This window comes from Struthio camelus, chromosome Z, assembly GCF_040807025.1.
Source record: "Struthio camelus isolate bStrCam1 chromosome Z, bStrCam1.hap1, whole genome shotgun sequence".
NCBI lineage: Eukaryota > Metazoa > Chordata > Aves > Struthioniformes > Struthionidae > Struthio > Struthio camelus.
In genome coordinates, this window is record NC_090982.1 from 64,822,379 (window position 1) to 64,848,053 (window position 25,675).

General features: G+C 40.0%; 1 protein-coding gene across 5 annotated transcripts in view; it reads right to left on the bottom strand.

The window, feature by feature from the left end:
* Positions 1–25,675, bottom strand: part of LOC138064432 (microtubule-associated serine/threonine-protein kinase 4-like) — a 300,511-nt gene that overhangs the window by 163,278 nt on the left and 111,558 nt on the right. For 2 of the 5 annotated variants that reach the window (XM_068926978.1, XM_068926977.1), the window contains exon 4: positions 13,908–13,982. The exons of the other annotated variants lie outside the window; for them this stretch is intronic. In XM_068926978.1, coding sequence (XP_068783079.1) covers positions 13,908–13,982 — 75 coding nt within the window. The remainder of the gene's footprint in view (positions 1–13,907; positions 13,983–25,675) is intronic. 5 annotated transcript variants of the gene reach the window in all.

The following is a 25,675-nucleotide window of genomic DNA, read 5'->3' on the forward strand; positions in this document are numbered from 1 at the left end:
ATGACCGTTGACTCTGCGTTTCTAGTTCAAGATAGGATTTACCAATTTTTAAAAAGGAAGTGAAAAAATGTTCAGCTCTCTCTTTTTAAATCTAGACATCCTCACTCAGCTTAGACATCCTCACTCAGCTCTGGCTCCTTGCAGGACAATAACTGCAGATTTCTTTTCATTTCAAGATGGCCCAAGCTAGTTCCTCTGTTTGAACTGTCTATTTTTCAGCAACTGTAGTCTGACGTGGCTTGTCTAAGATGCAATTCTATATTTACTTTTCTTAGGAAAACTAATTTGTACCCAGGTCTTCCTCACTGGTAACATAAATCCCAGTTAAGATCACTGTCTTGCTCTTTCTGCACTAGCTGCCAAGGAGGGAGTGAAGCATTATGGTAAAGGCTGGCTTTCATATTCTTTCTAATCATCCAGATGCAGCCACCAGTTTACCGAGGTTTTTTTTGCTTAGTGTGTACTCACCCCAATTAAATCAAAAGCCATCTCTTCACAAGCGTTTTCATGAAATAAAAATTGCCACTGCTGCATTTGCAAGCTTTGGAAGGTAGTTGATACTATTCAGGAAACAATACCCCATGCACAATTCTTCATTGTCACCTACAGACAATTTTCTGTGCACTCCTTGGCAAAGGATGCAAGCCTGCTTTTTAATATTTTAACTATGCACTTCAATGTACAAAGATATTATTCTACATGTTAATTCTCCCTCCCCTAACACTAAAAAAAAACCCACAAATAACAAACCTAAGTAACAAATCAACAGCAACTACTGTAGATTTTAACAGGAGATATACTATGAAATTAGAGAGCCACTTACGCTCAGAACTAACCAGAAAAGGTCACATTTTGTGTACCTCAATATTCTGCATTTCACATAACTCATTTTTGTCCTCTCAATTAACTTGCATGCTTTTGTTACAGGCACTGCTGACTGCCTCTTTCAAAGTAGAAATATATCTACGGATCTGCTCTAGGGGTAGTGAAATGTGATGTAAAAGGAATACCCAAAAGCCTACTTAAAGCTAGACATTATCAATTTAGATGCAAATTAACTGGATTGACAAGACTGCCCAATAGCCTAAGTATATAGAGTAAAACACACAATAAAAAGAAAACAATTTTTTTATCATGTACTATATAGAACCAATTTAAACAATCCATATGTATTTTCCTATAGATGAACTAGATACTACAGCAATATTAAGATTTATAATAGAGTAGAATGAACTGAGTAAACAGCACTTAGATTTGTTTCACTTTGCCAACCATTCTTCTACAAATTCTCTTAGCCTTAAAAAACATTGATCCCTATGGAACAACATGAGATACTTCAGAATGATTTCAGGTATTACCAGTAAGGATCTTCTTAAGAACTATGCTATGTATTGTCTGAAGTCCTTCCAGTGACAGGGTCTGTAATAAGATTTAGCAACCAAAAGAATTCACTCATTAAGAATTATAATTAAGATATACCATTCAAATAATGTTCTAATCGTTAATTTTGTAATGAAATTAATGGCTATTAAAGAGAAGAACAGCTCCTACACCAGAATGCATAGGCTTTAGCTAGTGTTTTTAAGTAGATAAAAGCATCAAAATGGTTCAGACACAGTAGCAGGAATCTAGATTAATGCCTAATAGTCAAAGATAGTCTCTGAAAAGGTAGTATACTGCACAAGTCAGTCACTGGAAGATGTTTTGAGTACAATCTCTTTATTTTCCTTGGAAAGAAAAATAAACTGACTTGGCCAGAAAACAAAACAAGTCAGGGGCACTACAAACATTCATACTCTGTACTCTTTCACAGCAGCGCTTAGCAGGCTGACAAGCGGGCACCAAAACATACCCTTCATAGGAATAAAATTCATCACATAGAATATAAATAAGGCAGAGAAAAGCCAAATTTTTAAAAAAGTAGGCTTACTGGTATGTTTAATTTACATTCATTAAACTCACAAATATTCAATGTTTCAGGGGCATAGAAATGCAATTACAAAAAAAGAGAAAACACAAACAAAAACCACTATGTATCAGTAACCAGTTGAGAAATGGTAATGCAGTTTAAAATTATTCAGACCATTCTTACTAATATTATATAGTGGAACTACATCTTAAGTTCTCAACTGAAACCAGCAGTCGCAAAACACATGAACTCTACTTCCTAATAACACTAATGCAATGTATGTATGTATTCATTTTATAGTGTTTTGATCTTTAAGTCTTTCAAATACTTTACAGTAAAATAGAGTTAAAAAAATTATTCTATGTTTTATTTGTTGCCTGCCATGTTACATTCTGTACTTTCTTAGCCTGACTAAATCAATAAATAACGTTTCTTTAAATAAAAAGTGTGAAAATTCTGATTGAATTTTCCACTTCAAAGTACACAAAAATCACTTCATCTAACCCAGTGTTAGAAAAAATCTATGCTCCATTTTGACCTGCTATTGCACAATCTATTTCATCCATTGGCAAAGCACCACACCACCTTAGCGGAGAAAACGCACTGACCGCAAAGTGCTTGAAACAGCAATACGATATAGAGTCCAGCTACCAAGCTTACACAAATATTCCCATCTTTAAGAGTGCTACCATATATTAGGGTGGAAGTGGCGGGGGGGGGGGGGAGGAATCACACAAGACATAAAACAGCAGCTGCTGGTGCAACTGTTCAGTTGAACAAATATAAACAACAAAACTGTTTAGTACATTTTAGATTTGGAAAATCCTGAATCTACTTTGAGTAAAGCCAAGCACTTCCCTAGGTTCTTTTATCAAACAGAAAGCAGAGCAGTGACTTTTACATGGGCAGGCTTTCACAAACATTTGCCCACCATTAAAAAAGGAAAGCAAAAAGCAATGCAAAGCAGCATGCAGCAGCTGGCTTCAGCACTAGTAGGATACTACCTGGCAGCACAGTTGCTGGAGAGCGTTATGCCCACAGGCATAACTACAGGTGCCCACAGGCACCTAACTGCTTTACTTTTCTCAGCTTCAGATCAAGGTAGCTGACAAAGTTTTGTATTATGAAATGAATATATTCAGCAGCTGTTCCTAAACTGCTGTTCAAATCAGTAACTGGAATATAAAATGATTAGACCTGTCTTCAGCAAGGAAGAGACTTGCTTGCATTGAGGCTTTCATTGCAGCAGTTTTCATTAGGCATTTTGCACTGGATGGAAAGGAATAAGATAAAGTCCACAAGCATGTTTATTCTTTTTCCCAGGACTGACCACCAGCAAAATGCCAGCCCTGCTGTCTTGACACATTCATGAACATCAGTTTGAACAGACCATGTACACTGATAGGGAAAAGTACACCGGCATAAAGTTTTAAGCTGTGCTGACCTGAGGAGCTGGGTCACAAGAGTCTTGCTCGGGGTCGCCTCACCTCTTAAGAGGCGCAGAGCTCAGGCCTGCAGCTACTCTTAGCACGCAACAGTAGCGTGACGTTCCGGGGCAAGCCAAGAACAAAATAATCCACTTTTTCCCCCAAAAAATCCACTTTTTCATCCATCTACCTGGAGCAGAAGCAGCAAAATTCCCCCTTTTTGGCTTTCAACACACAACAGAAACCTCTTTTGCAGAAAAAGGCTAGTTTGGATTTGCTCTGTTAATGATGCCAGATCTCCTGCCCCTCATGCACTCAACGGTTTCAAAAATAAAGATTTTGCTTGATGTTGACATTTGAATCAGTATTTATAAATTCAAATTTGATCAGTTCGTCTGACTCTCAGCTTACTGCTAATATACTCCACCGATGTGGAAGAAAAATTCAAATTCCAGGGCAAGGTGAAACTGGAGAATTAAGACTGGCTGGAGAACAGCAAGATAAATATTAATCCTATTTACGAGACTAGCTTAATCAAAATGAACATTTTTTTCTAACAAATCTCACTTCAAAACTGTAGTTGGATGGTTCCTCCAACAAGCAGAAATTCAGTCATCTCCTATAGGGCTTCAAATGCCCTGAAACATCTGAAAGAGCCACACTAGTTTCTGCCACTCCCAAAGGAGAGATCATTCAAGCTTCCAGGGCCACCTACTCATGGCCTTTTGTCTTTTATGCTACTACAAAGCCAGTCATTGCTCTTCATGGGCTTTCTCATCACGCACCTGTTTCTTACCCCTTCTCCAGTTTGTTTGCTCCTCTTGCTGCTGAGTTGCTAAGAAAGGCTATTGACACTGTAGGGTGGGCAAGAGATGACAACCTCCTCACCAGCTGCTCCAAGAATCTCCAATTGTTAGGCAATGCTCCAAAGCAAGAAAAATTGATTTCTAAAGACAACATGACAAAAATCATCTTTAATGATACTACACTGCTCTCCCTGCTGCTTTTACCTAAGTCTCTCTCATCAGCTATAGTTTCAATTTTGAGCATCCACAGCAGGAAGGCAAGATGGAGAAGGGCGATTTTTCTTTTGGGATTTGAATGCTTTTTCCAAGTATTCCTTCCTTATCAGAAAGGGATCAGAACACAAACATTAGTTGTCTACTATTTTTGTTTTCATCCAGAGGTCTCAAAACGTGTGCCATGTCTACAGAAGATCTCCTTTAGCACCACCCCAGCTTCACTGAAAAAAAAAATAAATATACCAACACAATGATGCAAATTATCAGATCGATGTTGGAACACTGTATAAGAATATGTGAACTCTTGCACAAAGCCAGTCACAGTTTCAGTCTGGGTGAGGTTTTCAACTAAAATCAACAGCAAACAGATACAATCCTTCTTACCTATAGAAAGCAAAAACGTAACAGTGATAGATCCTTTTCCACAATTTATATCATTACTTGGACTCTCTGTATCTGCTAGCAATAAAGTCAGGGATACTTTATAGTTTTTGCTTGGACTATTAACATTCCAGGCAAGTTGAGATTAGGATCCAGGTAATCTTTTGGTTTATTGCCATTTTATAGCCAATTTCATCCCCCTTCTTGTCCAATATGGCAGATAGATTGTTCCAAGTCAAACTATAGTAAATCACAACAGCAACTGTATGAAGTTTGTGCAAGCATTACATTTTTTAAATTCCTTTTTCCTTTGACTGATAATCCTTTTTATATTGCTTTAATAAGGTCTAAGAGGATAAACGAAGGTTATTCGAATTTATACTTCAATTTAGTATGTGTTGCTGCAAGTTATTCTGTCCTGAAATTTCTAATAATTAATAGAAAGAACTTTCCAAAGACACAGAAATTCTCTGCATGACTGTTAGAAATGTCCATCTCAAAGACCCTCAAAACCAAAAACAAAACACAAGTAAACAAAATTTAACAGCAGGCCAAACAGACACAAATACCTTCAGATAGGACAAACACCTTCAGTTATGCATCTATTCATTAACAAGAAAGAAAATCTAAAGAGAGTAGCCAGCCATAGTTTCTTCTCTGTTGCCAGCAGGAGGCAACCCAATCTTAAACAGTCTGCAATAGGCACTAGTATTTACAAAAAAAAAAAAAAAAGCCTCCTGGTTCCTATACTGATTTATGAGTCACCTGGTAGCTTAAGTCCAGCAGCTTTTACCGGTCCTCCAGTCAGGTCAGCAAGACCAAGATACTTGAGTAGAGAAAAGCACCACTGTATTTTGGACGGTTACTTTTATTCACAAATATAAGTACATGAAGAATAAAATCATCCTTCCAGGGAGGAAACAGTGGTTTTATGACAAAGCAAATCTTAACTCAGTGTGCTTGAAGCAACTTCCAACATTGTCTTTTTCTTTTTTTCCCAGTCTGTGGTAATCATTTCAAATATTAACACACAATTCAGTCCCACTCCTCGCCTTCTTTGCCAGCATATTATGTAGACAACCCATATTTCCAAGCAGACATACACCCACTAATTTAACTTTAAGACTTGAACTTTACATTTCTTCAATAATCTTTTACATATATAGTGGCATTTAGGTTAGTCAAATGATTTCTAATACTATTTCTACCACTAGCTAACTCTATTTTTAATCAGCTGGGAGGTATGCAAGCACCATTGGGATGGCAGCCACACATTCTAAGTAACAGCTGCAGGCCTCTAATTATAACTTGGTATTACCTTCTATAAAATCAAAGTTTTAGTAAGAGAAAAGGGAGTTCTGTACATTTATTTTGTTCCTGTTTTGGAGAAGGAGGTGACCTACTTGTTCAGGAGACCAATTTCATAAGAAAGTTAACCTTAACCTGCCAAAGAGGATCCATAATAGCTGACTGCAAGCTATCTTTTGCTTCTATTTGTACATCTGCCAACTTCTCTAACCTCAGGTAAACATAGCCTTCTAGCAGTCAATTGGCCATCAAATCAAACTACCATCAGCTGTTACCAGAGAGGAGCATTAAAGAACAGTGCTTCTTTCTTTGCATTCCCCTGGATACCAGATGCATTATTTTCTAAATGAGTGGATCACATGATGAACAAGTTATTGTAATACCCCATTCTCAGATTAGCCTCTTCAATTTGTGTCCATTTACTGCAAAAAGCAATAAAATGCTACCAATGCACGTGGGCTTACAACTTAACATAAGATGCATCTATCTTAGCAAGATCAACAATATCATGTGACCCAACTAGCCATTTATTATTGACAGCTATAAGAGCAATTAGCATAACTATTTTTACTGAAGCTTCCCACCTATTCAAGACCTTCAATCTAGGCGTAGCCACTGGAGACAGTTCTCAACAGCAAACTTTCTTACAATTTCAAGGCACCAGTCACTAAGATATGCAGAGAAGAAAACAGAGTCCTAGAGAATTTTTATTAGATGAGAAGGTGCAATACGCGCCATAGTGACTACTATAACTCCAGGACTGGCTTCAGAAGCCAGAAAGTCAGTGTTTTGTTTTGGCTTTTTAACTGTCTTTATTTATACATAAATTGTTCAGTATCGGGTTAGGAAAGATTACTGTGCTCTGTAACTAATTGATAAAGTACTCATACCAGGATGAGTTAAAAAAACAAACTCAATCTCTGCTGAAATGTCCTCTCTACAGTCAACTTGGAAGTTTTCATCTGATTCATTCAGTTTTTTCCAGACTAACAAAATTCAAGGCAATCTTCACAACTGTTACCGACAAGTGTTCCCAATTCATATTGGCAGCTCATCCAGAATAAAGCTTTATTCTTATTATGTACTGAAATAGCACAAGCGTTTGAAAACAGTCCAAATGCTTTCCCGTATACTGTCTTCTCAACCCCCCTGTTCCCACATCAAATTGATTTTACTTCACGGTTGCCTTTCCCAGCTTTATAAATGAGAGTTTTATTTTGTCTTTCCAATTATTATTCCTGCAACACGTCCTTTACCATTGTTTACCTGTGTTCATATTTGTTACCCACAAAGAAGTTCCAGCAAACAGATTTCGCAGGAACCCTTTAAGCTAAACTTCTGTTTCAGGGAACCAGCCAGTTATGAAATACATTCACCAAAAGGTATGTAGACACTACACTTACAGTGTCAGACCTCTGCAGGTCATCAGGTCTAACTCCTCGCTCAAAGCAGACCTAACTTCAGAGTGAGATCAGGTTGCTCAGGACCTTGTCCAGACAGGTTTTGAATACTTCCAAGCATGAAGTTTCCACAGCCCCTCTCTGTGCAACCTGTTCTAGCGTTTAAACACACCCATTGACTCAGACTTTCCCTTCCAGGAACCTGTGAGCGTTTCACCTGTTTGCAGTGCACCTCCAACAGTGACCCAAGTCTACTCTGTATCTATCCACGATACAGTGGAAGACAACAGTTAAACTCCATCTTTGCCTTCTCTTCTCAATGCTAAACAAACCCAACTCCCTTAGTCTTTCCCTATACATCATGCACTCCAGTGTCTTTCTTGCATGGTGGCCCAAATCTGGATGCAGTTATTTCTTCTGAGTCTCTTAAGTGCCAAATAGAGGGAAATCACCTCCCTCAATCTGCTAGCTGCACTTTGTGATTTTATCTACCTTCTGCACGCTCTGTGCTTACACAAGCGAATATGTAAAGGTCCTGTTCATACCCTCAGCAGCTGCTTAGCACTAGTTATGTAAGCATACTAAATACTCCTGTCACTGCCTGTTGCTGCTGTCAAATGGCCACTCCCAAAACATGAGATCAGGCAAATCAATAATGAATGGATGAAGCAAGTACTACTTCCAAGTCTGAAGACAATGCAAAGTAGTCTCCCTCCAGAGATATTTACCACTTCCTCTTTCAGACGCAGATATTGGACTCAAATATCCTCCAGCTTGACCCAAACTTTTGGACAGAGGAAAGACTGCAGACATGAGGATTCACAGATGGGAGCACCCTAGGAACGTAGAACCACCAGCTCTAGATCCCAAAATTGAGATCCAGAGAGATAAAATTACAGAGATGTCCATCATCACTGTCTGAACCCCAGCTTTTCCTGGTTTGCAGCTTTTTCCCGGCTTCCACAATATCAAATCAATGGACAAACAACAGGGTTGGATAAAAGCTCACAATAGACCTGTTGGTAGATGAGATTCACAATGCAACAGCGCGGGTCACTTATGCACATACGCACATGCCCAAGGATTCCCCAGCTCCAGAGAAAGGCCTGGGGAAGGAAGCACATAGGATATATAGAGCAAGGACTTGAGTTACATTAACTAAAGGGTTACCGTCATTCTACCATTCTCTTATTTTACAGAGAGCTGCTGACAATCATAAAGAACACAGAGACACTGCAGATGGCTAGCCAATTTCACCACACACTCTCTTTATAACTCTACTAGCCCTCTATAACTCTACTGTCCTTTTGCCAGGACAGGCTGAGGCTCTCTTCCCTCAGGGGATAATAGTTTCCACATCAGCAGGCAGCACAGCATGTCCCTCACTACTTCAGGTCACTCAAAGCACTGACCCACAAATGCACTTTATCTGGGTCCAGGATGATCTACAGAATGCAGGCTTAGATCTAGGTCAATCATCTGTAGTCAGCTGACCAGAGGTGGAGGATCCTCTAGGCAAGTTTTACGTGAACATCTTCTGAATCTTGCAAACTGCTAAGCCATATATCGGCTCTGCAAGGGCTTGCCAGTCACTACACATTAAAAAAAAGAAAATGGGGCTAGAATCTCCAGCTCATGTATGATCAGCCTTACACTGTCACCATCAGTAAGCCTGGTTCCTGAGAAGGGGAAACAAGTATCATAAGCCATCTACGCACACATAGCTCAGAGTTCACACCAACACAAGCCTGAACAGAACAGCAAGGCCTCTGCTTTTTTCACTGCCCTCAAATATTCTACTCAATTCCTACAATAAAAGCACCCTTGTCACAAATTAGATTAGCAGCTAATCCTTGCTGTACAAAGAACTAGACATAAAACAGTCCCCCACACTGATTCTTCCTTAACCTGAGAGACGCTGCTCTGCTTCCAAGTCTTCCAAATACAGTCCTCATCTATACTCATGAGGTTGGGAGCTGTATGCAAAAAACCCAGGGTCAGACACCAAAACACCCTTGCAAGCCTAGCAGTATGCTTTCCCAGCCACAAACACCTTATTCCATTGCTGATGTTCTTCCCTCACCCACAATCAGCGTCCCTAATACAGGCTACGGTCTCTGCAAGCTGTGCAGCCTGTGCTTCCATAACATCCTGCCACCTGTGCAAACAGCTGCTGCACAGGAAGGCAAAAGGAATAAAAGAAACCCAACCAGTCTTTACAGAGCCAAGAGACAACATAACATTTCCAACTAACAAGTCGGTGGGGGGTTGGGTTTTTTGGTTTTTTTTTGTTTTTTTAAAGTACAAAGAGCAAAATTAGTACATTTAAAGGCAGGCATGTAAGCTTCCTCCATGGCAATTCACTCTGCCAGTCCAGCCTAATAACAGCAGGCAAGGTGGGTCTGCTCTTGCTTCAGGAAGGCAAGAAGAGAGGGAGGCTGCTGGCTTCCGTGCATCTACCCTATCACCAGGGCTTGGAGGGCTGCCAGATCTTCCAGGGAAGATGACAAAGAGGGACTGCAGAGCATGACCAAAGCTGCTGCTGGGGAAGCTGAGAGTCCTGCTGCCTTTCTACAGTTTCCCACTTCTGGAATTGCCTGAAGAGTTGACCCTCAGCCCTGCCCTAGTCTTGATCAGGAGAGCTTCCCTGGTCCTCAGCAGCAGTGGCCTGAGGCAGACATGCCTGTGCTGAATAGTCCAAGACCTGAGTGCTGTAGGGAGCTGCTGAGAAGCCACCGCTAAGATTGCTGCTGCAGCACATGTGCCTGCAGAGGTATGCAGTGCCAACAGGTTAAGTCTTTGGTAGTACTTGGAGATAGGCTGCACTGTTGTTGCCTTTTGAGATGACTTGAGTCCAACTTTGTCAGATAGATTAAACACTTTGTAAGAGAATGCCTTGGGCTTTCTTTACTAGCTGCATTGCAAATGGATTGCTTCAAGAAGAGCTTCAAGAAGAGTCAGGTTGTTACAGCAACTACTAGCAAGGGTCCCTAATGCCACAAGACAGGAAGGAAGGGTGACAGGACTCTGATGGCAGGCTCTCAGCAGTCCGTAGCTGAGTCTGCAAGAAAATGGCAATTCAGCAAGTATAAGCAGGAGTACGAAGAAAGGAAGGAGCTTGTCTCCGAGTCTCTGCTAAAAGCACTTCCCTGTTCTGGTTTTATAGCCTGATCTTAATGGCAAACAAATATTGAGAACCTCACACTGCTGCAAGTATGCCCCTGAAACACGAGTCTTTGAAGAACATAGCACCATCCTTGTTTATTAAGCGTATGCCATGTGCCACTCTGCTCCCCAGGCGAATCTAGAAGTGAAGCATCGTAACATACAGCTAAGATTGCTCAGGTAATGATGAGCTACTCCTCCCACCAGCACTCAACTAGTTGGAGCACCTGCTGCAGGACAGATTTGCCTTCATCCCTTCTCCCAAGTAGCTTTCACAGTCAACAGAAGAGTAGTCCAGTAAAGTCCCAACAGCCCTGAGCAAGGGTGTTGAACACAGCCCTCTCACTGCTTTCCTGACCACTTTCATGGCATGCCCCACGCAAAGCAGCAAGCTCTTGCCCCACAATCCCTTGAACTTCAGGAACCAATTCCCCTACTCCCAAACTTCCTCTGAAGGGCAGCTGTGGAGCTGCCAAGCCCTATTCCAGATCCTACCTTCCATCAGCTGAGTAAGGCTGAGTGTGTTCTGATCACAGCTGAATGTTCCTCAGACTTGAGATCTGGAGAAGCAAGAAGAAAAGCACAGAATTCGTGCCTCAAACCTTTACTAAGGTACAAAGGAAGAGAAAGAAACAGAACAGGGAGTGGGAAATATACAACATTACTGTTTTGACTGAAATGAAGTAAAGTACAGTCCTCTCAGCTGTAGTGGCTGGTTCCAAGAACATAGCAAGGATGGTGGGAAAAGAAGAGAAGGCTTAGATATCTAGCACATGAAGTGTGGTAGCTATTCCACATCAAGATGTGTGTATGGGAGGGGAGGATGGGAAGGGGTGGCTGACTGCACAGATGGGAGCAGATGCCCGTCAGAACCAGTTTTGTTGAACTGCCACATGGAAATACTATTCATCTAACAGAAGGTTATCAAAAGAACAGGACTCAGAAGCCTGCTGCTTAGGAGCTCACCATTTCTCTCACATGGGGACAGCAAGGAATGCGATTGGGTGGATGATCTAGAGGCTGGTCCATACCTCTAGGAGCTGTGACCTTGCAGTTTCTTCTGTCACACAGTACAGGTAATCACAGAATGGTTGAGGTTGGAAGGGACCTCTGGAGATCATCTAGTCCAACCTCCCTGCTCAAGCAGGGTCATCCAGAGCACACTGCCCAGGACCCTGTCTAGATGCCTTTCGAATATCTCCAGGGAAGGAGACTCCACTACCTCTCTGCGCAACCTGTTCCAGGGCTCTGTCACCCTCACAGCAAAGAAGTTTTTCCTCAGGTTCAGATGGAACTGCCTGTGTTTCAGTGTGTGCCCATTGCCTCTTGTCCTGTAGCTGGGCACCACGGAGAAGAGACTGGCCCCATCCTTGACACCCCCTCCCCTTCAGATACTTGTACATGTTGATGAGATTCCCCTCTCAGTCTTCTCTTCTCCAGACTGAACAGGCCCAGCTCTCTCAGCCTTGAAACAGTGCTGCTTGTTTGCCTTTCTCTTCCCTATAGACGTTTTAATCAAAACTGAACACTCACCAGAGCTACGTTCCTACCATGTGCTGAAGAGTTTTTTCCAAGCAGATGGTCGTTCAGAGGCTACTGACAACGGTTGCAGGGGGAGAGATAGAGAATGATGTGGTCTGTGATAACAGCCCTCCACTGGATGCTGGGCTAGTATCCAGCAGCGCTGAGCTGCCAGCTGACTTGCTCCCAGCAAGGCTATCTTCCCAGCAGCAAAGACGCTGACTAAAGGGCACCGATTAAAAGGTCCAGCAAACACCAACCAAGACCTTCTTTGGTCCCTGTATCGTAAAAATCAAAGTGTAAATACCGAAAAGGTTGCTTTGCAGATACCAGATTTAGGTTTTTATACCACATCTCCCTTGGGCAAGGCACATGCATGAAGGGATATGGCACGGTATCAGGGACAGAGGAGTAATATAGCTGGAAAACTCAATCAAGAGGAGGGAGCAAAAGCTACTACAGTTTATGGCCACAAGACTGGACTTTCACATACATTTTCCTCTGTCTTTCCACACCGAAGGAATTACCTTGAGTCTAGTGTACACTAATGCATATCGAAAGTGGGTAGTCACAAGAATGGACTCCTGAAAACACAGTACAGACCCATACAAAATTAATTTCTGCTCATACTTAAATCAGTTAAAAATATACCTCACTCACGCATCTGTAACTCCAGAAGTACTTTTTCTTTCCTCCTTAAAAAGATAGCTTAGTATTCACAATGTTTTTACAGGCTAAAAGGAATAAATGACACCTAATAAGCTGACATCAGTAAAAATTAACACAATTAATATTTAGGCAACATATTTAACAACAAAAAGAATGACTCTGACAAAAGTGATTGGAATCATTAATTTATAAAGTTAACAGCGTAAGACAATGTGACACTGCATATGATGCACTTAATCCTTAAGACCATTCTGAAAGTAAGACTAGTGCCATTGATCTATTTAAATTGTATCAAAGGTTGTATGAAGATCTTGGCATCAACTCCACAATTGGAGAACAAGATATCTGGGAGGTAGTTAGTAATGGATACCTGACTTTCATTTTTGCTCAAATCTCACAAAAAGTAGCAGAACGTAGTTTCAGTTGAATAGTTATGGATGTTCTAAAATATGCATTACAATATATTTTATTAGTCTAGAGAATAAATGATCTGTAATAACTAACATCATGTTGACTATCTCAACAAGCACGCTATTCTGTGTACTGGTAACAAAAAGATTGTCTCTAGAAAGGCAGACCAATCTTATGAACCTACCTGGTATTGGTATTATAGCAGCTAGTATAACCTTTTGAGGACAAAGTTGTGTGTTTTGGGTTTTTTTTTTTTTTTAACCCCAAAACTTCCTATCAGGACTTGGTAACAGAATAGCTGATTATTTTCATACTCTTTCCAAATTTTTAAATCAATGAAAGCCTTTTGTTTATAAATGAGGCAAAAGAACTGTAGATCACATGTTTAAGAAAACAGACACCAACCAAAATAAGAAAACTGGAAAGTAGAACGCTTCATACAGTTTGTATGTCATAGTTTTGCACATACATCTAAAAAGTGAACAAAAAAACACTCACCCCAACTTCTTAAAGTATAACAATTGCACATGAATCTCTCCAATAATGAAATCATCTTTAGAGGTGGAGTGATTGCATCACTTGCAGGTGAGTAATAATAAAAGTCTCCTACCAAGCACACAGCAGAGCTGCTCTTTAGCAATAAATATTCTGCTGGCACAACATTTTCAAATGGTCCTTCAGTAAAGGCACTCACTTTTGTAGCCGCCGGTTCCACTAGTCTCTGACGGTGACGTGCTGAGCTGAAATGACTCTTCTGAGGCGCCCCTTCCTGACAGTGAATGGAGAAAAGGGAAGGAGAAGAACAGAGGAAAGGGAAGAAAATGGATTGTGGAGGGGATGGAATGGAGGATGTTGGAGAAGGGAGAGGGAGAGTGTTTAACTGAACTGTATATTCACTAACTTTGCAAGAGCTTTATGAAATCAATTTCAATAATTTCATCATACAAGTATCAGAGAGAAAATGAAATAATTTTACTAGTAACCTCATGAGGTGTTTATATATATATATATATATTATTCATATGCATTTAATGATACTACTATAAACACATATATATAGATATATAAAGACACATGCCTACTTTATTTCTAGATGCATACATTGAAGTTTATTTACAAAGATTCACCTTGTCATTCCCCAAGTATTTAGATTATCTGATATTTTGGTATCAATTTCAGAAGTTGCACAGGGAGGGAAAAGAAAAAAAAAACCCACACTAGTCATGTAACCCAATCGGACCTGTACTCTAACCCAGAAAGATCAGCATCTACTCTAATAAAATATGACTTTTAGATTCACATTCATCATTCAGGGCTTCAAAAGACAATCAACTACATTATGTTTTTCAGATTTATGTATAGCAGAGATTAATATATTTTCCTAAGAAAATGTAAGAATTAGCAGGTTCACACCTGTGAAAGGATATGCATTTTCTCTTATAAAAAAAAGAATTTGAAAGAGCATTCCACTGGAAAAAAATATAAGCACAACAGCCACCATTACTTGTGCCGAGTCATTTAAGATGGTACCCCACCGTGTCCAGTCTTAAAACTACTTGAGTTTGCTAAAGCTGCAAAAGGAGGCCTGCTTCCTGGACTTCAAACAGCGTACCATTTGGTTGCCTATTCTTGCTATTTCTTGTGGTTCCCTTTCCATGGTCAAAATTGGTATCAAACATGCTCTCGACCAGGGATCCCAGCCTTTTTCTACAGGAATGGAACTGCTTGCCTTTCAATGGCACAGCCAAAAAAAAAAAAAAAAAAAACAAAAAACCCACACATGCTCAACCTGCCTATGTACAAAATAGAAATTGAAACTAGAAACAAACTAACTTTGTGCAAAAACAGGTATTTTATACAACTGTGCTATAAATCTGAAATTCTGCAAGGGAAATACTAAATATTTGCATATCATTTTGCTATAATAAAAGGAAAAATACTATAGATTTTTATTGCTCATGCTGCTTCCTACCCCTCAGGCTTCCAGCAGATGAGGCTATTTAAGTCATTTTGCTTCTTTCCTTCACACTCACGTTTTTCCCTTTACTGAAATCATTGTCATGATACTATTCTGTTTGCCTGAAGAATCTGGTTGATCATATGAAAGCCATACCGAAGAGGTGCTCTAATAACGTCTAAAAATTAGCCCAGATTAACATATTAGGTTGGGCAGCTTTTCTGGAAACCTGTTCCATGTATCTTTACTTCTTGACACCCTAAATACATACTATCAACAAAACAGCCTTTTACCCTTTGCAACGTTTTAATCACCTAAAACAATAGTACTTACTCTCTTTGCTATTAAAATTAGAAAATTTCTAATTCATTTTCAATATGAATTCTACCAAATATGATATCTGAACCACTAACAGATTATCTAAATTGTCACAAATAGGATTGAAGACTAAGCATCTATGAAGTCATTTCTAGAAACTATAAAGCAACAAGATTTTACTCATGAATCTCATAAATATTACTTTTATGAAAAATAAATACTTTCCAATGAACCCTCTGCACTATATTTCAAAACTCAGTATAAACAAATCATTATCTCTATTTACCAAACTTTTGACATTTACCTAACACATTATATATATATTTAAGAACATGAATAGCTTAAATACACACACACACCCCTCATACACACAGTAACTTTAACAAGCTGCTTTTTTTGATCAGCAATGCTGTTGGAATTTGATTGTGGTCTCATTCATTCCCTCCCAGCAGCAGAAAAAAGGCCCATCACTATCACTTAGAGGCTTTGCAAAGAGAAGCAGGTTTCTGGGAAAAAAAAAAAAATCTATAGGATGCAATGAACTATGAATCCAAGAAACTGCCTCCAGGAAATACATTTTTCTGTGTGAATAAACAGCTGTATCAAGCAGACAAGAAAGGAGTGAGTGTTGCAAGCCAATAAGCCAAGAGGCAGCAAGGACAGTAGTGAGTCAAAGTCCTAGCCAGCCAGCGTTCTTACAGGGCCAAAAGGAAGACTGCCAATCAAGAAATACTTTCCTTTTTCCGATACCAAAACCTAGAAATTCATTCCTATGTGCTCAAGAAACCATCAGCAGAAGTTCCTGCCAGTGCACTCCTACAAGCGCAGGCAGACATGAGAACATTCTTGGTTTTGCTGAGCAACAGGAAGGAAATGTAAAATCAACAAAAGGGAATACGCCAGGTAGTGATCGAGCACTTGCTCTGTTTCATATCTGCAATCATATCTGCAAGCTTATTGTCTGTCCAGAAGTATTACTGTGCCTTCAGCAAAAATCATAAAGTGCTCCTCAATCGTTCTTACTGTGCATAACTACCTCATGTGACTGTCTTGTATCAACAGACCTACGGGAATTAATCATTTAAATACCTCATCCTTAACCTGCTTACCAAGATTCGAGGACACTCTCCATCATCTTTGAAAGGTCCTGGAGAACAGGAGAGGTGCCTGAGGACTGGAAGAAAGCCAATGTCACCCCAGTCTTCAAAAAGGGCAAGAAGGAGGAGGAGCCAGGAAACTACAGGCCTGTCAGCCTCACCTCCATCCCTGGAAAGGTGATGGAACAGCTCCTCCTGAAGGTCCTCACTAAGCATCTGGAGGACAAGAAGGTGATCAGGAGTAGTCAGCATGGATTCACCAAAGGGAAATCATGCTTGACCAATCTGAGAGCCTTCTATGACGGAATGACTGGCTGGGTAGATGAGGGCAGAGCAGTGGATGTTGTCTACCTGGACTTCAGCAAGGCTTTGGACACTGTCTCCCATCACATCCTCCTAGGGAAGCTCAAGAAGTGTGGGCTAGATGAGTGGACAGTGAGGTGGATTGAGAACTGGCTGGATGGCAGAGCTCAGAGGGTTGTGGTCAGATGCGCAGAGTCTAGTTGGAGGCCTGTGGCTAGCGGCATCCCCCAGGGGTCAGTCCTGGGACCAGTCTTGTTCAATGTATTCATCAATGACCTGGAGGAAGGCACAGAGTGCACCCTCAGCAAGTTTGCTGATGGTACTAAAGTGGGGGGAGTGGCCGACACACCTGAAGGCTGTGCTGCCATTCAGAGGGACCTGGACAGGCTGGAGAGATGGGCAGAGAGGAACCTCCTGAAGTTCAGCAAAGGCAAGTGCAAGGTCCTGCACCTGGGGAGGAATAACCCCATGCACCTCTACAGGCTGAGGGCTGACCTGCTGGAGAGCAGCTCTGCAGAGAAGGACGTGGGAGTCCTGGTGGACAACAAGTTGACCATGAGCCAGCAGTGTGCCCTTGTGGCCAAGAAGGCCAATGGGATCCTGGGGTGCATGAGGCAGAGTGTTGCCAGCAGGTCGAGGGAGGTGATCCTGCCCCTCCGCTCAGCCCTGGGGAGGCCTCGCTTGGAGTGCTGTGTCCAGTTCTGGGCTCCCCAGTACAAGAGAGACATAGAGCTCCTGGAGTGAGTCCAACGAAGGGCCACTAAGATGGCTAGGGGACTAGAACATCTCTCCTATGAGGAAAGGCTGAGAGAGCTGGGCCTGTTCAGCCTGGAGAAGAGAAGCCTGAGGGGAGATCTGATCAATGTGGGTAAGTATCTGAAGGGAGGGTGTCAAGAGGATGGGGCCAGACTCTTCTCCGTGGTGCCCAGCAACAGGACAAGAGGCAACGGGCACACACTGAACCACAGGAAGTTCCATCTGAACATGAGGAAAAACTTGTTTACAGGAAGGGTGACAGAGCACTAGAACAGGTTGCCTCAGAGAGGCTGTGGAATCTCCTTCCCTGGAGACATTCAAAAGCTGTCTGGGCACAATCCTGGGAAACGTGCTCTAGATGACCCTGCTTGAGCAGGGGGGTTGGACTAAGTGATCTCCAGAAGTCCCTTCCAACCTCAACCATTGTGTGATTCTGTGATTTAAATGGCTTTCTGAATTTAAACTTTATACAACTATAATCAATCTGTGGAATGCTCTGAGGTAGCCCCCAAAGAAAGAATGGGGTCAAAATAGCATTTATTATTACCTTTTGCGGTGCATAAACACATCCAGAAAGAGTTTTACAGAGAATGGTCACAGTCCTGCAAGCTATTTGAGCACATGCATAACTATGCACACAAACCTGCTGACTTGACCAGTTTCAAGTTACATACATAATCAAGTTATTTCCCAAATCAGGCTTTTCACTGCAATTAAATAGCAAACACTATTTCCTTTCTTCAACTTAGGAGCCCATTTTTTAAAGCTAACTTCAGATGCACAATTGAAATACAGACCCTCAGCATTTAAACGTTTCATTAACATCTTCTGTAGAAACATTCTGGATTTGAAAAGAAGTTGCATATATTTGCAAAGATGCATAAAAATTATGGTCAGTACTGAAAGTCAAATACCCTACTACTGAACCACTTGATCAGTTCTTCCAATGTACATACTCATTAATGTTAAATGTAATGTTAGGTGCTAAATAAAAATTGAACTGGCTGCTGAACTAAAATATTACTTGCACAGAATGAGGAATAATAGACATCTTCAGCATATCTGTTCATTTCTCAGATCTCAAAAGACACTATGAAACTCCCAAACTGATCATCATTTACCTGGGTTATTTTTGCCAGAGTTAATTTCATACAGTAGTACAGAAGTACTACTAAAAAAGCAAAGCTGCTTTAATCAGATTATTAAATGTTTACAAGGAAGAGGGAATAAACACTATAGTTGATCTATTAAAATATTTCAGAACAAAGAATAAAAACCACCGAAAAACAGACCTCAGATTCTTCTAATGCCATAAAAATCTTAACAACTATGCGGCTTCTAACAGGTGAGAGGCACATGAATACAAACACCTCTAAACACCATTGCCCCTGCTGCAATTCAGTGAGAGCATTTTCTACTAATGTATGCATAAAAAGAGGCAAGGTAGTATCAGAGTAATTGTACCAACCACCTAAAACCAGCTTAAATCCTGGGTTTGCCTGTAATAACAGTTTTAAAACTAATTTGAAATATAGTATTCTTTCTGGTCAAACAAAGCACCTTAATTAACCCTGAAGAGCTTCTTTTTTGGTTTTGTGCCTTTTTTTTTTTAAACCACTTTTTAGGTTATGTACAGAGGAAGCTAGAGTTTTAATTAACACAGAACACCAGCAGCACTGTTGAAGTCAGTGAGAAGAAAAGAAAAAGGACAAAAGCATTTACCCAATGCTGTCCACACTCCACACAACACAAGGGCTAGGGATTTTTCTAGGATGTAGGAGACTGGTTCAAAATCCTCTACCTGCTTCACTCCCAGGAGAGAGAAGACCTAAGTTTAGTTTCTTCCCCAAGCTGCTTTAAGTATTCTGCCTCAGTCCCTCCACAGACTCGCCATTTGTACAGCCACTCGCTGCTCTAGCAAGCATGAACTCCACAGCCTGCTACGTAAAGTATGTATCAGGCGGGGAGAAGATACGGGTCAAGCGCCTGCTTCAAATCAAATAAGGTAGGATGAAAATTCATGTGATTGTTTCTCTTTTTTTCTCGGTTTCAGAACCAGTACACAATTCTACACCCATGAATCTCTCCTGAAAAAATAAAATAAAAAATAAATTAAATCAGAACATTTTACAAATATAAGATAGACTTGCTTGTCTTTCTGAAAAGACATTCACAGGTTTTTTTAACTGAAGATACTCAAAACAATTCACTCAACTTGGCAGATATTTCTGACGATCAAGACTCTGCTTTTTAGAAGGTAGTTTTTCCCCTCCTTAGTAAAAAGGAGCTTCTGCTCACAATCAGATACCATGTACAGCCAGCCCCGTAACTCAAAAGCTCTAGTGAAAACGATCAGAGATTATACACACGTGGGAAGATTACATCGCATTCACCAAATGAAACTAACTCTAATTAAGCAGAACTGACATGATGGAAAAAGTAGTTAGTTAACAAGTTAAACATTTGGCTAAAATTGCAGAAGGCCTTGCCAGTAAAGACCAGCAAGGATAAATTGGAGTCTGGAGACAAACTGAGAACCGTCCCCGACTGCTGACTATAGATTGCAAGCAGGTAAACAAGTATTTCAATTGCTACAGTACTCAAATTAGACCTTATAAAGTCTTTAAAATAGCAAAAGACCACAAAAGGTAAAAAGCCACTATTAACCTTCTCCCTCTTTTCTAAGCTACATAGCTACGTAATAATAATTTAGAGGATGGAACCAAGATCCAGGAAAGCAGCATTATCCTCAGAGATATAGTTATAATCAAAGTTCTCTGCCTGTTGTCTCTAAACCTAAATAGGCAAACAAACACGAAGGAAAGTTTTTGCACCATTTCTAAGGCATTATTAGTCCTTCCATTACTGGATACTCTACTCCCAGGTGGGGGAAATAATTAAAGCTAGAAAGAAAAGTTTTATCCCCTTCTCTGACATCTGATAAGACAGTAAGAGAAACTCCTCAACATACAACTAATCAACAAACGTATTCAAGGTATTCATGAACACAGCAAATTCACCTATGTAAGGTCATTCTGGTAAAATTCAGAAATTGAGAAATTAAGAAAAAAAAAATTAAAGGTTTCAAGAGCATCTCCCAAAGGAAATGTAAGAAAGTAATCTACCCCTATTACTTTCTGCTATTTTACTCAGTTATACCAGTAATTTAATGGAGTGTTATCAAAGACATCACCTTTATAGTGCATCAGTGCTCACTAAAAGAAAATTTGTTTCCAAAGTACTATCATCATTTAATATGAACTCTAATACAGTCGGAAAATGGGTGCTTAAAAGGGGTCTCCTTTCTACCACAGCTTGAAACCATGGTAGGATCAACTTAATTCTTTCTTGATACCAGCTAGTAAGAGTGGCAGTCTTCAGAGATTCTACTTTCTCTCCTGTTAAGGATATTAACCCATGTAACATGAGATCCTGTAACAAATTCAGAAGCTGGAAATTCTTCTTTGTTATTAGCAATTTTTTTCCTTCCTGCCTCCCCTTCAAAATGCATTTCAGGAGCACTTAAGAGCTGCAAGGAATACAGTTCACATCAGTAAAAGTCCCAATACAATACCGATACCGTTTTGCAAGCATAAAAGTGTAAACTGGTGTGATTATTCCTATGACAAAGGACAGAGTCTTCAAACTCCTGAAGATGCATATGTGGGCCATGCCTCCAATGACATCAGCAACATTAAAACAGTAAAACTTTCTAAAATAAAATATAATATATATATAAATATATAATAAAAATAAAATATATAAATATATAACAAAATATAATAAGTATAAAATAAAAATATATAATTTTTATTATTATTTATTATATATTAGCTCATTTTCTTAGCACAAAATAAGTAGATGGGTAGAACTGATAAAACACTGTCTTTGATAGGGTTAATTTCAACAGATACATGATACACTCTTGCATTCCAGAAGAGCCAGAGTAGTTTTCATACTATACCATACAGGTAGTAAAACTCAAGAATTCTTGTCTACCAGCTTTCATTATCTTCTGTGCAAAGAATATGGAAAATTTCAGATCTATTTTTAAACGTAAATACATCCCACTCACTTGGTACCAAAGACTTCTTTTCCTTGCTCGAACAAGGAACAAGTGAGGATGTGGCTCCCCAATACGTAAACCTCAGCAGTAATGCCCGATTAAGGAGTTCCTTTCCCCTATCCCCCACCAGCTCATTCCTGCCCCTGAAGTCACCACTTGCTACTTCCTCTGCTGTACCAGTACAATTGTTTATGGTTCTACTCTGTAAGCCACAACACTGAAATGACTGGGCTTAAACACAGCTCCCATGGGGGCAGAAGAATCATTCCCAATCCAAGGTCAGCCTCTCTGCTGAACTCATAAACCAGAGCTGTTGTGCACTGGATCACTGAAGAGAACACTGGGGTTGGAAACTCCTTATGTCACACTGTGGCTAAAGCTCTTTATAATGAAACTGTGCATAAAGCCTAATAGGCAAATCCAAGTAAGGATGAATGTTCATCATCAGGACTTGTAAACATACGAATGGAGCTACCTTAGAAGGTGCAACTGAGATGAGCACTTACTTATAAAAGCTGCTGGGACAGCGCAAAAAAACACAGCTGTAATCTGAGATAAAGAATAAAGGTAAGAGTGAAGAAAGTGAAACTATCTCTTTCAGTATAGAAGAATTCAATGATGGGCATTTGAAGTATGCAGAGGCATTAGGCTGTACGCATACAGCTTTTTCATCGCATCATAAACTTACGCCTCTTAGTATTGTATTTCAGTTGATAAAAAATTGTTTCTGCAGTTGCATCACGGAAACATCAGCTGAATATACTGCTCCAAGAGAACTGTCTAATATGGCAGACAAACCACAGAAAAAAAGAAAAACCAGGATCAGGGTCAGTGTCTCAGAAGTAAAGCTATCTTTCATTTAAAAGTGAAAAAAAGCCCCTCACTGAGAAGGCTAGGCATTCAGAAAAACTGTACAGTTATTACAGGCAAAGCACATCCTGTGGAACCATGACATCCTCTCACAGTGACTGTCCTTTTCAAAGGAATAGGCCAGTTGCAATTGATCAGTTGATAAAACCAGACAGCAATCAGAAAACCTCGTAAAGGCCAAAACTTTGTAAAGGCCAACATGATTCCAGTCACTAAGGACAACTGCAGTTGTCCTTGGAGGAAGGATTCCAAGCAATCCTTATTTTAATATCCCCTTCCTCCTTCCCAAACCTAGCCCTGTACTATCTCCTCGAGATAAAATTGCACCCAAGATTTAAGGCCTTGCTGCCCCAGATTCTGCATCCTCCAATGCCCTCTGCTCCAGTCCGAGTATCTCACCGTTCACATCTAGTAAAGAGCCGCAGCACAGCAAAGGCTCAGAGCCAAGGCCTGCTGTCACTGTTAAGACCATACCTTGAACATTTTCACGCACTGTGATCCACCGCCTGCTCTATAATCTCTCCTACAAGATGCAGTTCCACTCAATTTCCTAACCCACTGTGCTTGGAGTGCAACGTTACAGAGATAGGGCAGGTCACAGTGTTGTACTGCAGTCAGCACAGTGTGGCATAATATGGTGCGTAAGGCATCTGGAGCCTTATTTTGAAAGCACAGACCTGAGGCTCAAGACCTTTCCCTCTACCATATAAGTGTGTTAGAGGCACATCTGATAAATGGTAAGAGGAGGCTAGGAAACACAAGCTGAACTAGTTCACTACAGCTAGCTTTTTTTTTTTTTTCCCCCTCCTCTCTCTCTCTCTCTCTCTCTCTCTCTCTCTCTCTCTCTAAAACCTGAACAGGACTGCCAGCTCTGCGAACAATAATGACCAGATCCAACCGATACTCTTTTTATAACCCCACTGAATTGGATAGTAAGGCAGAGATGCGAAACAAGCTACCTATTCTTACAGATTTTCCACATGTACGAGAAACCACATCTCACACGCAGGAGTCCGCAGCTAGTCTACTCTCTCTTTAGGTCCAAGGGGTGTAGACTTCAGACCCAAGTCCTTCTCCATGATCCATAGTTTTCCAAAAAACACACAATGTATGCTTCAAGATGAAACACAGCCCTTTTATCAATATATTTAGCTACTGCCTAGTAACAACTATGATAGGCTTCACAAAATACAAAAGGCATGAGTCCCACCCAGGGGCTTGATACTCTCAAGTAACAGTACAAGACACCCAAGTAAAGTGATACTAGATCACCTTCTCTGAGGAGAACAAACAGACCAGTTGCAAGATCAGCTGTTCAGTAATAAATTTCTCAGAATTTCACCATATTTTAGAATGCACCTAAGGGTGTGACTGTACCAGTATTTAATAAAGCTTTACAAAAGTTTAATGAAGTTTGTATTTTTTTTTAAATTTCAGAAAAATTGTGAAGTGTACCATTAAAAACTAAACTGTAACACAAAGCTGTCCTGATGCATTTTAATACCAGATAAGTAACATCTGCAATCATATGTATAACGGTAAAACTGAAATTTGTTTTAAGCATATAAGAACTTCTATTACATACTTACCCTAATATTTCAATTTCTACAGAATTTACCAGTAATTTCATTAAGTCAGCAGTAACACTTAGCTTTTTTTCCTCTTTTGCAGCCATATACAAAGGACCTGTTCAACCTCCGATACCTTGAAAGCTTTAAGATGTAGCACAGGAAGCAGTAAATACTGAGATGGATATACAACCCTGTCACTCCACATTACTGAAAATTTAAGCAGTATCATTGCAAGACTAATTCACCAATGTAATATTATCCAGTTACAATTTTATTAATTATACATGAAGCAACTCAAAGTCAACATAGTGCACAAGCAGTAACATTTCTCCATACACACAGCTTCCTAATATCAGTTACCTACTGAACAGATCTCTGAACACTTCCACGACTACTTCTATGAGATAAATATTGGTGACTAGATTAGTCATCATTCCAGGTATTACAGGTATTTCATCCTAACCACCCTCCTCCTTGCTCTTCCAAGCTTTTGAACTATAGCAGAAGACAAAATTGACATCTCCATATCATGTTATAGCTGCTATGAAACAAAATAGCATATTCTAAGGCTATGTAATTCATGGTAAGAGACATCCAGGAGCTTCCGAGGTCACCAGCAGTCTTGAAATTTAGCAATACATCACTTAATTTCTCTGTGCCTCAATTTACAGAGGAGATAATGGCATGTTAGCCCTGTTTCAATGATAACAAGGCACTAGGAAGGAGTAAAGCAGAAGGATCTAGACAGATACAAAAGGTTAATTAGTTTTGAATTTTAAGTGTTATGGCTGCAGATTGGTAATTAGTTTTTCACTATTATAAAAAAGGATTCCCACTGCCTATAAAAACAATAGTCCTTTTCCCATACATCTTAATTTAAGGCATTAAAACAGTTTAGTTCTACATATGCAGAAACAGGCAGCTGGGAAGTGCAGTGAAGAAGGGAAATCACATGCAATTTTGGACTTGACTTGGTCCAGAAAATTTTCACAAAGCTAGAAGAAAGAAAACCACCACAATACTATTTATTTAAATAAAAAAGAAACCTAGAGATAGCAAATATGTAGTCTGCTTAAATGAAATGACACTGATAACACACCAACACTGAAGGATATAAACAGTATGAAAAACCAAATTACTCAAGGTGACATGCAGGCATATAACAGATTGATGACAAAACCGAAAAGATGAATTTAGGCTGAGCGTGACAACTGTGTAGCAGCACTTCAGAAGTCTGGAACTTCAGAACGTTCTGACAATAAGCTGTAAGAGAAAAATGTATGCAAGAGGCATACATTTAATATATACATATGAGACGATTTAGTATATCTTTTCCCATCCTGGTGTCCATGACTTCAGCATACTATGAATTCACATGACACTCTTTTGTGAAACAGACTGAGATCTTTAGACAGGAGGCAATACAGACAGCTAAGCGTGGAGGCAGGACCAAGTTACAAATTCTGACACATAGTTCACCTTTCCTAGCTTTAGATTCAGGCAAGTGTAAAATGAGGTTTTTAT